This window comes from Cornus florida, unplaced genomic scaffold, assembly GCF_030987335.1.
Source record: "Cornus florida cultivar Cherokee Brave unplaced genomic scaffold, ASM3098733v1 CherokeeBrave_3.0.0_Hap2_Chr07, whole genome shotgun sequence".
Taxonomy (NCBI): Eukaryota; Viridiplantae; Streptophyta; class Magnoliopsida; order Cornales; family Cornaceae; genus Cornus; species Cornus florida.
In genome coordinates, this window is record NW_026775577.1 from 85,690,824 (window position 1) to 85,705,254 (window position 14,431).

The 14,431-nt window shown below is 36.0% G+C and overlaps 1 protein-coding gene across 1 annotated transcript in view; it reads left to right on the forward strand.

Moving 5' to 3' along the window:
* Positions 1 to 688: 688 nt before the first annotated feature.
* Positions 689 to 14,431, forward strand: part of LOC132267384 (MACPF domain-containing protein At4g24290-like) — a 58,306-nt gene continuing 44,563 nt past the window's right edge. Inside the window, exons 1-3 of the mRNA XM_059768552.1 lie at positions 689 to 1,533; positions 2,039 to 2,277; positions 11,879 to 12,080. Of these exons, the coding sequence (XP_059624535.1) occupies positions 1,213 to 1,533; positions 2,039 to 2,277; positions 11,879 to 12,080 (762 nt within the window). The 5' untranslated portion in view covers positions 689 to 1,212. The remainder of the gene's footprint in view (positions 1,534 to 2,038; positions 2,278 to 11,878; positions 12,081 to 14,431) is intronic.

Sequence of the window (14,431 nt, forward strand, 5' to 3'; positions counted from 1 at the left end):
ACGCCAAATGAGGCGATAAAATAAAATAATTCGAAAAATCGAAAAATTCTTGAAAATGAAAAATAGAAAAAATGAGAAACATTACAATTTTTTCTAACCCAAACACACGTGATTAAAACAAAATCTGAACTGCTACAGTAATTGAGAATATTTTAAAAAATAGATAAATGCTGAATGGGTGTCGCCAAAAAAAGTGACTGACATAGTGATTTTAAAATGGTGTCCCCAAAACGGCGACCCGCATTGGAGTGGATTGGGTCACCGTTTTTGGGCTGGGCTCGCCTAAATGGCCTGCGTTGAAGTTGCTCTTATTGATATTGTATTTTAAAAATTTATTCTTTTAAATTCATATCATATTGTATTGGTTTAATTTATTTTAAGGTATTGTTTGATTTCTTTTCATTAATATATATATATAGTCTTTAGAAATATAGGAAAAAGTTAAAAAAAAAAAAGATTATTAAAAATTTTAAAAATATTTAAATATTAATATTTTTGAAGAATAAAGACAATAATTAGATTAGCTAAAAATTTAAAACGTCCGAATACAAGTTTAAATTGCGAAATTTTAAAGTAGCAATTGGAATTGCTCGGAGACTTTTTCGCGTAGTTACATTACCAAGCTGATTTCACCATGTGCTCCTTTTTCAACTTGTGAAAAGTAACCTAATACCCCTACCGCATTCACATACGCGAGCGAACACAAGGTTTGACGAGTCCACTCTCACAGAGTTTCGTGCGACTTTCATCAATCGCTCGCTCAAATTAATAAATAGCCCTCAAAAGACTTTTTGTTCTTCTGAATTGCGACGGAGAGGGAGGATGATATTTATTCTTTCATTTTATTTTATTTTTAAACACTCCAATCTATTATTATTTTAATTTTTAATTTTTAATTTTTAATTTTAAATTTCAACAACCTATTAATTGAAATGACAGAGAGAAAGAGAAAACAAGGAGCTGAACATTCATTCATTCGATTAGATTCGATCGATGCGATTCAGAGTTATTAGTTCGGCTACTAGTCAGCGAAGAAGATTTGCGAGGCGGCGGTATATTGTAGGCGGCGGCGGCGACAGTGGTGGTTGTTATATCCAGTCAATTAATTATGCAAAATTACTGTGAAGAAACAGAGACTAGTGATAGATTGATTACTAATCTCATAGTACTAGTCATATAATTGGTTTAGGGTTGAGGGAAGCAAAGGGAAAAATGTCTAGTCATCAAAATCATCACCATAGTAGCAGCTTCAAGAAGGACACTGCAAGGCAACTAAGAGCTGTTGCAGAGGCTGCGATCGAATCGATCGGCTTAGGGTACGATCTGACCGAAGATTTACGACTCAAGTATTGTAAAAAGTATAGGTCTCCTTCTTCTTCTTCTGTCGATCCTCGGATGATCATGTTGGATGATGATAAGGTTCGTGACATAGCCATTCCAGGTGGGATTTTGGTACCCAATGTCTCCAAATCCATCAAATGCGATAAAGGAGAGAACATGCGTTTCAGTTCCGACGTACTATCTTTCCAACAGGTACCCCAATTATCATCTCATCTCATCTCATCTAACCTAATCTAACCTATTAATTCATCATCATCATATACCCACTATATATATATATATGTATGTATGTATGTATGTGTATATGCTGCTTTGCTTACTTGTGGAAGGAATTTAGTACCAACCAGTACTACTAATTTAGTAATTTGTGCTTTTGCCCTACCTTCTGAAATTCTATATATGGCCACACAGAGGCATATATCTGTAGAGCCGATTTTGGTTAATTAAATTAAGTATGTATTCTGGTCCAATATCAGTTTTTCTTATTATTTAATTTATGCAAATACCAATTGTTGTTAGTGAGAGACGACAATGAAAAATAAATACAACATGAAGGCACTTAATTCAGATTTTAATGCTTTATTAGAGATTGGGTAGATTGATGTAGGTAACATTGTTGTAAACACTTACTTAAATTTCATTTCTTTCTTGAATTTTTGCTCATTTTTAATCCATATTCAAATTTCTTTTCTGGTAGATGTCAGAACAATTTAACCAGGAACTATCTCTTTCCGGTAAAATTCCCTCAGGCCATTTCACCGCTGCGTTTGAGTTTACTGGTTGTTGGCAGAAAGATGCTGCCTATACTAAAACTCTCGCTTTTGATGGGGTCTTCATCACACTTTTCAGCGTTGCTCTAGAGAAGTCCCAGATAGCACTGCGTGATCATGTTAAGCAAGCAGTCCCATCATCATGGGATCCTGCTGCATTGGCAAGGTGAGTTAACAGCATTGCACTTGCTCAATTCTATTTAGGTTTCTTTGAAGTTCTTGTCTTTTACTTCCTGCGCTGCTTGTGTGCTTTCATATGCAATTTTCCGTTCTCAAGTTCTCAACTAGGGACTCTCTTGACCAAGTAATTTGATTGTTTTGCATGATTGTTGTTCAAACATTTTTACTAGTTTCAGTTAGAAAAAACATATATATAAAGTTGGTTTTTAGTTGACTTAATTTATGTTGGCAAGTTAGTTTCTTTTAACTTTTTTTATTTTTCTAGCATAAGGTTTGGTTCCAAAAAAGAAGGGGGAAAAAACCCTGGTAGAAGTCAATTTTTTTGGAATATTTGTCGCCTCAAAGGTGGAAAATCTGATCCATTCTGATCGGTAGGTTGCCATTAAAGTAGAACCCTGGTTACCCGGTTCCAACATGCTCTAACCCACCTATAAATGAGGTTTTCTTGAGTAACTCGGTAAGACTTGAATATCGAACTAAGTTAAGCGGAACTAGCTTCATTGTGGATATTTCGGGCGTTTTTCCACCATGGTTGTGCCCCTCATTCCAAGGCCCAACCTTTCATTTAGATCATGTTATGTTATGTGAGTCTGCTTTTGAGCTTGTTTAATAAAGTTTGAATTCAATTAAATATTGCTTTGGGGTTCCTTTAACTTAGTTATATGCTGATTTAGTGCAATAGACAAAACCAAGTCTTATAGAAACCCTCGAATCACCATTGGAGTCTAGATTTGGAATTAGAAAAGCCTATTGCTTATAAACTGAAAATATCACAAAACTACATTGATTAAGACTTCTTATAGCAGAGAAAAGGGCCTTCCCTTTTATAATACAGCCAATAATAACCTCTAATCTTCCTAGATAGACTTTAGAATCCCCACACAGTATTAATAACACCTTCACTACTTTCCTATTGATTAAGACTTCTTATAGCAGGGGAAAGGGCCTTCCCTTTTATAATACAGCCAATAATAACCTCTAATCTTCCTAGATAGACTTTAAAATCCCCACACAACATTAATAATACCTTGACTACTTTCTTAAGTATTCACTTAGTAGTTCCAGAGCTTAATTACTACTTAGTGAGTCATTAACTTCTTCAATACATTTTCTAGAGCCCCACTAATTATTTGCGTCAATCCCTCCTCTTTAGACCTTGAAGAAACCAAGGGCGGAGCCGGAAATTTTGATTTTGGGGGGGAGGGGGGGAAGAACTAATATTGTGTAACTAAAATTTGAAAGATTTATAAAAAAATTGAAATGTAATTTATTTATTTAATATAAATATTGAGGCAAATACAATACAAATAATGAGAAAAAGCAACCTATACAAGTAGTGATGAAAACAATTATGAAAAAGAAAAAAATATAGTTTAGCGGAAGCCATAAGTTATAGGTAAAAAAGAAGGTTAATTGTAAAGAAAAACCATTTCCCCCCACCCCTAATTTGTATCGTTATTGTGTGTTTAACATTTATTTGTTCCCTTGGATTTATTTATTTGTTTATTTTATTTTACTTTTTATTTCATTGGCAATGTTGTATTATGAATACTTGGTGTTTTGTCACCTATTTTGCATCTTACAACATCTCTACTATCATCTTTTCCTTTCTTGGAGTGAATATAATTGCTTTCCATTATCTTGAAACTCAGGTCTATGTTTTGATGCTTTCTTGATATTTCTGTTTACCTCATTTCTCCCTACAATAACTTGTAACTCGTACTAAATCTTTCTTTTATGCACGATTGATTTCACTTCTACCTTATTGATTTTCGTAGATGGTGTTAATTTAGTATTTAATGCATCAAGAGTGAAGATCTTGCTCTCCGTTTGTGATGCAGTGCAAATGGAAGAGTGCTTTCTTCAAATAGTTGAAGATCCTTAGAAGACTAGACTGAGTTTCCATTAATAGATGCAGCTAATGGTGTGATCAGATTGTGTGTTTATTTATGGGTCTTGAGTCATTTATCTAAGTTTTAAATCTGTTTTGATTTCATGTTTAGGATATTATTATCATTTTAGTTTTATTTTATAAGTCATGTGCCATTTAAGTGAGTCATGTGACCACTTAAGGACTGTTTAGTCATTTTTTTAGCTCTTTATTCTGCTGTAGAAAATAGTAACCGTTAGATTACATTTATTTGAAGGGCTAGGATTATATCTTTGTTGGGGCATCTGTTGGAAAATATTATTATAGGAACCCTTAAATTACTCATTGATAGAATATTTGATATGAGAATATCATAGGAGAGATTTTAGTCTATGGTAGAATATTTGATTGCAGTGATTTATGGTATTGATTTTAGGAATCTTCCATCAGTGTATTTTCCATATTTATCACTTGTATTCTTTTACCCATAAATAGAGGTGATCATTATATACAAAGGTTAAGAGAGTGTAATAAAGATATGTAGCCCTTTGTGCTTTGTGTGTCGTGGATGTAAGCCCTAGTGGCTGAACCACGTTATATTTTTGTATTCTTCATGTTTTAGTTTCTCTCTTCAACTTTTATATATTTCAACATGTTATGAGAGCAGGTTTATCATACCATACTCTATACTCTACTCATCTCGATTCTCTGGATCAACTCGTCTTGGATCTCCGGATCAACTCGTCTCGTCTCGTCTCGGATCTTCGGATTAACTCATCTCATCTTGGATATTTGGATCTACTCGTCTCAGACTCGCATAACTTCAAATTTAGTTTCAAGTTGGACACTTAAGGTTAAAATCTCCGTGTACCAGCTCGTCTCGTCTCGGATCAACTCAACTCGGCTCGGATATTTGGATCAACTCGTCTCAGACTCGCATAACTTCATATTTAGTTTCAAGTTGGACACTTGAGTTAAAATCTCCGTGTACCAACTTGAGAGAGAGAGAGAGAGAGAGAGAGAGAGAGGGGGGGGGGGTGTTGGAAAATATTATTATAGGAACCCTTAAATTACTCCTTGATAGAATATTTGATATGAGAATATCATAGGAGAGATTTTAGCCTATGGTTGAATATTTGATTGGAGTGATTTATGGTATTGATTTTAGGAATCTTTCATCAATTTATTTTCCATATTTAACACTTGTATTCTTTCATCTATAAATTGTGGTGATCATTGTATACAAAGATTTAAGAGAGTATAATAAAGATATGTAGCCCTCTAGGCTTTGCGTGTCATGGATGGAAGCCTCAGTGGTTGAACCACGTTATATTCTTGTGTCTTCAACTTTTAGTTTCTCTCTTCAACTTTTATGTCTTTCAACAGCATGCCCTGTGTCTTATAAAAGGGCTGTTCCAAGTTGTAAACAGCAGCTTTTGACGTACTTTCAATATAATCAACCTGCTACAACAGCCTTTTACCTCTCCTTTTCTTTGGGATTGAGTTGTGAGTGTTTAAGCTATTTTTCTAGTTTGAATTAGCTCCCTGTTTTTCCTTCTTCAGATTTATTTTCTTTCTTTCATAGCTGATTGCATTTGTTGGTATCAGAGCAAGTTCTGGTCCGGTGGTTTTGTGTAGGGTTATCGGATATCTCTCTTAAGTTTTGCAACATGCCACCAAGAATAAGAAACCCGCCTTGCAGACCAGCCGTGCGTCCTCATCAGAACGCAGCAGTTGATCTAAGAAGGCAGTTGATCAACAAGAAGTGCTTGCTGTGATAGAAGATCTAAGAAGGCAGATTGAAGCTTTAGCCCTGCGCGTTGCGCAAACCCCGGTCCCTTCTCAAGATGACGTCGAATCTGTGGAGGAGGACAATCTGGAAGAGGATTTTATTAATCCTTTTTCTGGAAATGCAGTACCCAGATCAGCACCTGTTCCATTTAAAGAAAGGCGTTGGGATGGTGGGTTTAAGGTGAAAAATCCAGAATTTGTAGGGTATCTTGGCGGCGAAGAAGAACAACCACAAGAAGAGGAACATATTATGATAAGGATGGCAAGTCCAATGAGAACACTTTCCTCAATCACGAGGAGCCACGGTTGGAAAGTTTCTATCATGATTCCGAGAATGATTCAACAAATGATGAGTCATGGTTGTTTATAACATCGACTACCATAGAACAATTTGTTGACTGGAGTAAGCCTCAAATTTTTTATGAAGAACCACACATTGAATCTATGGATTGGGATCAATCAGCAATCTTTGGTAAGGAAGCTAGAAAAGAAGAATCCCAAAATGAAGGAAGCTATGAGAATGTGGCGGTAATAAGAGCAATGGAGAACAATGAAGTGTTTAACCTTTCACCAACGGAAGTTTTGTAAGAATACAAGTTTGGTGTTTGAAGATTCGAGTCCTAAAAATGGTTTTTACTTTTATGATATGAATTGGGGTGAATTCTTGGAACGCACTACAATTGCTAGGTGGTTGGTGGAAGAAAAATTAAAGTTAATTAAACTTCTACTGCATTCAACCGAGTTTTGTGAATCTACCCAATTTCAAAGAAAATCCAGCAAAATTCATGCTCTTTATGCAAATGTGTTCTTTGTTAGTATTAGGAGATTATTATATTTGATTTGAGTTCGGAAAAGAAGAAAGAAGGGATGGAACTCCATGCTGAGATTTTTCATTCATCGTGGGAATTTGTTTCTAACTCGAGGACGAGTTTTTTCTCACCTAGAGGGACTGATGCAGTGCAAATGGAAGAGTGCTTTCTTCAAACAGTTGAAGATCCTTAGAAGACTAGACTGAGTTTCCATTAATAGATGCAGCTGATGGTGTGATCAGGCTGTGTGTTTATTTATGGGTTTTGAGTCATTTATCTGAGTTATAAATCTGTTTTGATTTCATGTTTAGGATATTATTGTCATTCTAGTTTTATTTTACAAGTCATGTGCCTTTTAAGTGAGTCATGTGACTACTTAAGGACTGCTTAGTCATCTTTTTAGCTCTTTATTCTATTGGAGAAAATACTAGCCTTTAGATTACATTTCTTTTTTTTGATAAGTCATTTAGATTACATTTCTTTGAAGGGCTAGGATTATATCTTTGCTAGGGTATCCTTTGTGTCTTATAAAAGGGTTGTTCCAAGTTGTAATCAGCAACTTTTGATGTATTTTCAATATAATCAGCCTGCTACAACAATCTTTTACCTCTCACTTTCTTTGGGATTGAGTTGTGGGGTGTTTAAGCTATTTTTCTAGCTTGAATTAGCTCTATACTTTACCTTCTTCAGATTTATTTCTTTTCTTTCAGAGCTGATTGCATTAGTCTACCTCTCAGCAGCTTGGGGACATTCTTATGAAGGGCGTCAGAAGATCGTGTTTGAGGATGCATTGTCCAAGTTGGGCGTCTCAGATAGCCACAAACCAGCTTTAGCAGGAGTGTTAGCCGGCATGGGATTTGAATTTATTTACGCATATATGTTAGCTTAGAATCATGGGATTTGACTTTATTTATGCATACATTTGGGCATAGAACCTAAAGTGATTTTATTTGGTTTCCTTTCTTGTAATATTGAACATTTGCTCTTTTAGTATATATAATACCACATTGTGAATGGGTGATAATCCTTCACAATTTTTTATTTATTTTTGGCTATTTTTTCTTGGTATCAGAGCAAACACATTTCCACAACCTCTAGCAGGTATTTCTAAGTTTTACAAGTTTTTTATTTTATTGTTTTTTTTTTTTTTTTCATAATTGATTGTTTTCACTCTTCTAGGGTTGAGTAAGTTGGTATAGTTGGTCTCCAACACCCAGAAGGACTTGGTTAAATTATTGTTAGTCTACAAAGAGGTCTGAATATTAAGAAAGAGGTTAGTCTTCAGGATGCTTTCCCTTTTGAACACTATCTAATATATTCTTATCAAAAAAAAAAGAAAAAAGAAAAAGAAAGAGGCTATGCAGCTACAAGTGGGCAGCGCTCCTAAAAATGTCTATATTTGGACTTTTCTTTTTTGGATAAATATCTATATTTGGACTTTTCAAGAATGGTTTGAGGAGGCATTGTTGATTGTTTATGGTCTGAGGAGCCATTTGATTAGTTGATAGGGTTTGTGGTGTATTAGAGTTGTTTAATGTTTTGTGACACAGTATGATAACTTTAGAGTTGATTTTCGATGGGGGAGGAAGGGGAGATGAGTTAAAGTATCACCTTGTCAGATGGGAGCAAGTTTGCAAGCCTGTGAAATTGGTTGGACTTGGCATAAGACGAATAGTTCCTTTCAATCAAGCCCTCCTGGGTAAATGGTTATGGAGATATGGAAGGGAAAGACATCGTCCTTGGCGCAGGTTAGTTTCCTGTCGGTTTGGGGAAGAAGATGGAGGCTTGTCTACACGTCTGGTTACTCTTGTGGGAGGAGTAGGGATGTGGAAGTCTATTCGGAAGGGTTGGGACGCCTTTTCTGCTCATATCAGATTCAAAGTTCGTGATGGACGTTGCGTTCGGTTTTGGGAAGATCTTTGGTGTGGTGATCAGTCACTATCTCGTTCATTTCCTAGATTATTTAGTATTGCAGTTGATAAACACGCCTTTGTAGCTGATTGTTATCGTCTTGATAGCAGTGGGATTACGTGGGATGTGCAGTTTCGGCGCTCTTTTCAGGATTGGGAGATGGATGAGTTATGTGTTTTTTTAGATCTTCTGTATCGGCAGGAGGGTGTTGGCAGAGAAAATGATGATTTGATTTGGGTTCCTTCTTACCACGGTCGTTTCGAAGTAAGATCCTTGTTCTTATGTCTGTCTCATTTTGTTAATTATGATTTCCCGTGGAAAACTATTTGGCGATCCATGGCTCCAACTAGGGTGGCTTTCTTTGTTTGGACTGTTGTTTGGGGAAAGATTTTGACAATTGATAATTTAAGGAAAAGGGGCAATTGTATTGTTAATCGATGTTGTCTATGCAAGAAAGATGGGGAGTCTGTTGATCACCTCCTTATGCATTGCCCTGTGGCGAATGACTGTTGGAATCTTATTTTTGGGTTGTTTGGCATGTGTTGGGTAATGCCACGATCTACTAAGGAATTGATTCATGTATGGAGAGGATGTCGTGTGAGAAGGGATGTACGCGATTTCTTGTTAGTTGTCCCACATTGTGTTTGGTGGTGCATTTGGAAGGAGAGAAATAGTAGAATGTTTGAAGATAAGGAGTCGTCTACGGCAATGGTGAAACATCACATTCTTCGTTCTCTTTTCAATTATGTGAAGAGGAGTTCTTGCTCTTCTTCTGATGATTTAATTATTTTTTTGGATTCTTTAGGGCGTTAGTCCCTGTTCCATTTTTGTATAAGGGACGTGTTCCCCTTTTGAACGCCTTTTTTATGTTATTATTACTTATAAAAAAAAAAAATGATAACTTTAGAGTTTTTGACAGTTAATTCTCATGGCTTGAGTTATGGGGGTGTAGGTGCCATTTTTCCCACCAACTAACAAGAGAATCCTGGCCATTTTCCCCACAAACTAATAAGAGAGTCCTGAACTTCAAATCACCATAACGATGCTAGATGGTTCAAACTATTTGATTTGGGCATAGTTTGCCCAGATGTAAATAGGTGGCAAAGGCAAGATTGACTATAGTATTGATTCGGATAAAGAGCTTTCTAAGTCCGTTAAGTTAAAACTACAGTGGTTTGCAGACAACACCATGGTTATATCTTGGCTAGTCAATTTAGTGTAGCTTAATATATCTATTGGCTATATGTTCATTAAGACCTCTAAACAGATTTGGGATTTAGCATAGCACACTTATTCTCAGAGGAAGAATAACGCAAGGATTTTCCAGTTGGGGCGAGATATCACTAGGATTACTCGTGGGACTCGACAATTTTAGGTTACATCGCCAGGCTTCGAGCCTTTTGGGAGGAGATGTCATATTATGATTCCTTCCACTCTTGGAAGGATCTAAAGGATGCAATTTTATATATGTGGAGAAGAATGGAGTGTTTTTGTAACAACCCTCGTCCTATCCGACACAGTGTTATCCGCTTTTGGCTCCCCCGGACCTGACTTCCCAGGAGGTCACCCATCCTGGTACTATCCCTGCCTTAGCACGCTTAACTGTGGAGTTCTGATGGGTTTACGACTATCATGGCTTTAAAACGTGTTATGTCATAGAAGGGTATTGAACATACATATAGCAATTCACCTTCCCTAGGCGATGTGGGATCATGATACTCGTAGCTTGCTAGTGTGGTAGACTGCCAGTCTTGCACCCGCCTACGGCACATCCGCCCACAAGGTCGTCACAGTTTCAGTTTCTTGTCGGGTTGAACGACAAGTTTGAGTATTCTCATGTTCATTTGTGGCGCTTGTCTTCATTCCTCACATTGGAGGCTGCAGTGTTGTCAAATGAGAGCTGTCAGAGGTTGCATCTATTAACTGCTTTGCTATGGTGGTTCGTGTTCCTAACCCTTTAGGAAGTACACCATCCCAGTCAGTTTAGAGTTCTAGTACCGGCCTTCCCCCTTGACAACAACGTGGGCAGTGTGAGTGTGACCATTCCGGGAAGCTTGGTCACATCAAATCTTGATGTTACGCTCTACATGGATGCCCAACGCAACAGAATCAACAACTACTTCGATCCTTTGTGCATTTTGTTACAAAACCAGACTCTTTGTCGTCTCTTGACAACTTTGCTTCTTCATCCTGCGCCCCAGATACCTTGATTGAGACTGGATTTGGACAAGTTCAAATATTTCTTCCGTTGGATGGAGGCATCATCCCAACCCACCTCCAGTTATGCCCACTCAGGTACTACTGCATCTGCGCACAAAGTATCTACATCTCCAACACTATGGATAATTGATTTAGGTGATTCAATGATCCAATAGAGAGTTGTAGCCTCATCGAAATGGGTGAGTGGTGGAACACCAATGACGAGCAGGGGTCTCATGGAGTGGTAGATCGAGAAAGGCTCGAGTATCTGACAACATGTCTTGAGCAAATAGTGTGTGTAGACGGTCCGGTGTGCATAGTTTCTACTAGTGTAATTTCTTATGAGGTAGTGTGTGTGAGTGGACATTCTGTGCTTTTGTATATTCTCTTTTTGAGTCATAATAGTGAATTTTTTTCTCTCTGTGGATGTAGCCCTAGTTTTTGGGTGAACCACATAAAATATTGTTTTGTGATTGTCGTTGCTTGTTTGTGTGATTGTCTTTGTTGTTTGTTTACTTCTGCTGTGTCAAACAAAGGGGATTTAATTCCCAACAGTTTATTTAGCATTTTAATAAAAATGGTCTTGGGATTTTTACTTTATCAACTTCTCTTATAAGCCAAAATTTACTTAATTAGTCCACATATTGTTAGATTGGAATTTTTGTTCATGATGGGAAAGAAAGCAGATCCTTCTGAGATACAACCAATGAATTTGAAATGCAATAAAGATCAATCATAGAAAGATTAGAGCAAGGACTACTCATCACCGATTCATATTTACTCCACTTTTCCACAATAGTGCTCCTACAGAGGTGTCAGTGCTAGCAACCAATTCATATCTTCTTCTTTTGGTTGGTTCTGCATGTCCTATGTAGTGTATGGCCAGTTAAATTACGTAATTGTTACACAATTTAAGTCTTATTTGTAATTTGCATCACTTTGACAACTTTTGCACTTTTCATTTTATTTGTACGCCTTATTTGTAAGATTTTGTTGTGCATTTCCAGGTTCATTGAAAAGTTTGGTACCCATGTCATTGTTGGTGTCAAAATGGGAGGAAAGGATGTTGTGTATGTGAAACAACAATATTCATCACCTCTTCAACCTGTTGATGTACAGAAGAGATTAAAGGATGTGGCAGACAAGAGGTTCAGTGATTCAACTGTACAGCATAGCACCAATCCTGGAAAAGTCTCTGAGAAGGACACGGTTTGTAATATTCACTGCCTATGCTTTTCCACCGTTGTCTACATTATAGATTTAAAATCTTAATTAAAAAGTTATCCCACCTTTTAATATATCAAAAAAAAAAAAAAAAAAAAAAAATCTTAATTAAAAAGGGATTATAGTTGCATTTATGTTAGTTGAATGAATTTGGGAATTACTACATCTTATGCCATAAAGCTAGCTTATGAGTTGCTAGGTGATATTATATTTGAATACCAAACGATATTAGAGAATCAAAGTTTTAAGTGTTGATTTTAGTACGCTATGTCAAACGAAAATGAATATATTGCGGGATCCATCAGTGATCAATTATTTTAAAAAGAAAATTAAGTATACTTGTGAAAAAATGTTGTTGTTTCAGTAAACTTCAATAGATAAGATAAACTGAATTTTTTGGAGTGTTTTATGATTGTAGATATAAAGATGGAGGAAAAAAATTATGAGATAACATATGATACTCTTAAGTAACTCAAAGTTGGGTTGTCAAGGTTGTCATGTGCTAATCCCTTTAATTTGGGATTAAGCCCTGAATTATAGAATATCATTCACCCAACTGAACTTTACCAAAATGTTCTCTACTTTCATTCCATGGTGCAGTCAGTTACTGAAATTACAATATGATCATCAGTAGTGCTAAATATTTACAAATCAAAAACATAACTCTGCTGAGATTGCATCTAGAACTAGAATCTTCACTATACACGCATACTTTATTGCGATAATCTTCCTAAACTCCATCCTCTACCGTATTTGGCTGTTCTCCTGTCTTGCTCCAACTGAGAGCCATCCTTTTGTTTATGTGTGGCTATCTGAATTCAGAAATGTTACAAGAATGAGCACAATTGCCTAGTAAGTTCTCTACTCAACCCTTTCCATATGCTCTGTCCTTCAGCGTTAACACACACAACGGTTGCCTCATATATATATATATATTCTTCCTATTTGATACTCACACCACCACCCCCCTTCTCCTCCTCTAGGAATTGCTTGCAGCCAAGGGGAGTTGAACCTTAGACTTGATGCTTCATGAGGAACGGTTGCCCCATATTGAGATTTCATGCTATCAGATTTACTAAAACTGTGTATAAGTCGAATAATATCTTGAGAATTAAGTTATTCATAACATTGGATTACTTACTAATGAGTTTGAATAATAAGTAGTCACAGTATTCATAATATACAAGCAGTCGTACCAATTTTTTTTGAATTTTTAGTTTATATTTTTTGTACTATTTATTAAAAGAAATTTCATTTGGACTAATGTATGTATACCGTTAATTATTTACTTCTTTTTTTAATAATTTCTCAAAATTTTCAATGAATTTCTCACTCACTTTATTTTTTTTACCCTTTTGTATAAAAATTATTTAAATAATAATATGTGTAATATGAAGTATGTTTATATACATATTTATTTGTACTTCACTAATATTATTGTATAATTCAATTTCACATATAAAAGAAATAAAGTTTAAATAATTACTTTAGAAAATTAAAATATCACATAAATATACAAGTTTGAGACCATGTTCGCAACATATAATATAGAGAAACCAACGGGCCAGTGGCCTAGTAGTATCAGCCTCTTACTTTCCAAAGGGAGGTCGGGGGTTCAAGTCTTAAAAGAGACAAGTGTGTGTGAGCACCAACTAGGAAAAAAAAAATATCTATATAAATATAATATAGAGAAAAGAAAAAATACGATTTACATGCTGTATTAATGTAAATTACTTGGTTTCTTTGAAGAAATTTGGAATAATTCAAAATATCGGTAGATCCAGAGCCATATCCATGTGCAACCACGTTAATTCTAACATAATATAACAATTTATAACTTTGGTCTAGTTGGGAAAACAAAGAAACCAAAAAGTTTTCAAAACTTATCAATTGTTTTTAAGTTTGGAACATTTAGATTGTAGTTCTATGACAGAATCTCGTGTTCTTTTTGCATCTTGATTTGTGGATTGGAGCTTTAGTTGGCGCTATTGGAGGTTAGTGGGTTGAATTTCAGGCCTCGGAGTGGGAATAAAATAAGAGAGGGATTGAGACTTGGTTTGAACCCAGACATTGGAATGGCGTTATATTGCGTGATTCGACAAAGATGGCGGATGAATAATTCCTGACCAATATGTCATACTGCTTTAGTTTTGACGCTGCCCAAATCCAAGTCTACTCGTCCGATTTGGCTGAGATGGCCCGAGTGTTAAAACCATCGTTACTAGCCATTAGTCATTGGCCAACTAGACTTGGGACAAGCCAACACGGGTTTGTGAGGTCATCTTCACATTGTGACTTGTCATTAATGCAATTTTTTCCCAGAGCCTACTCATTTT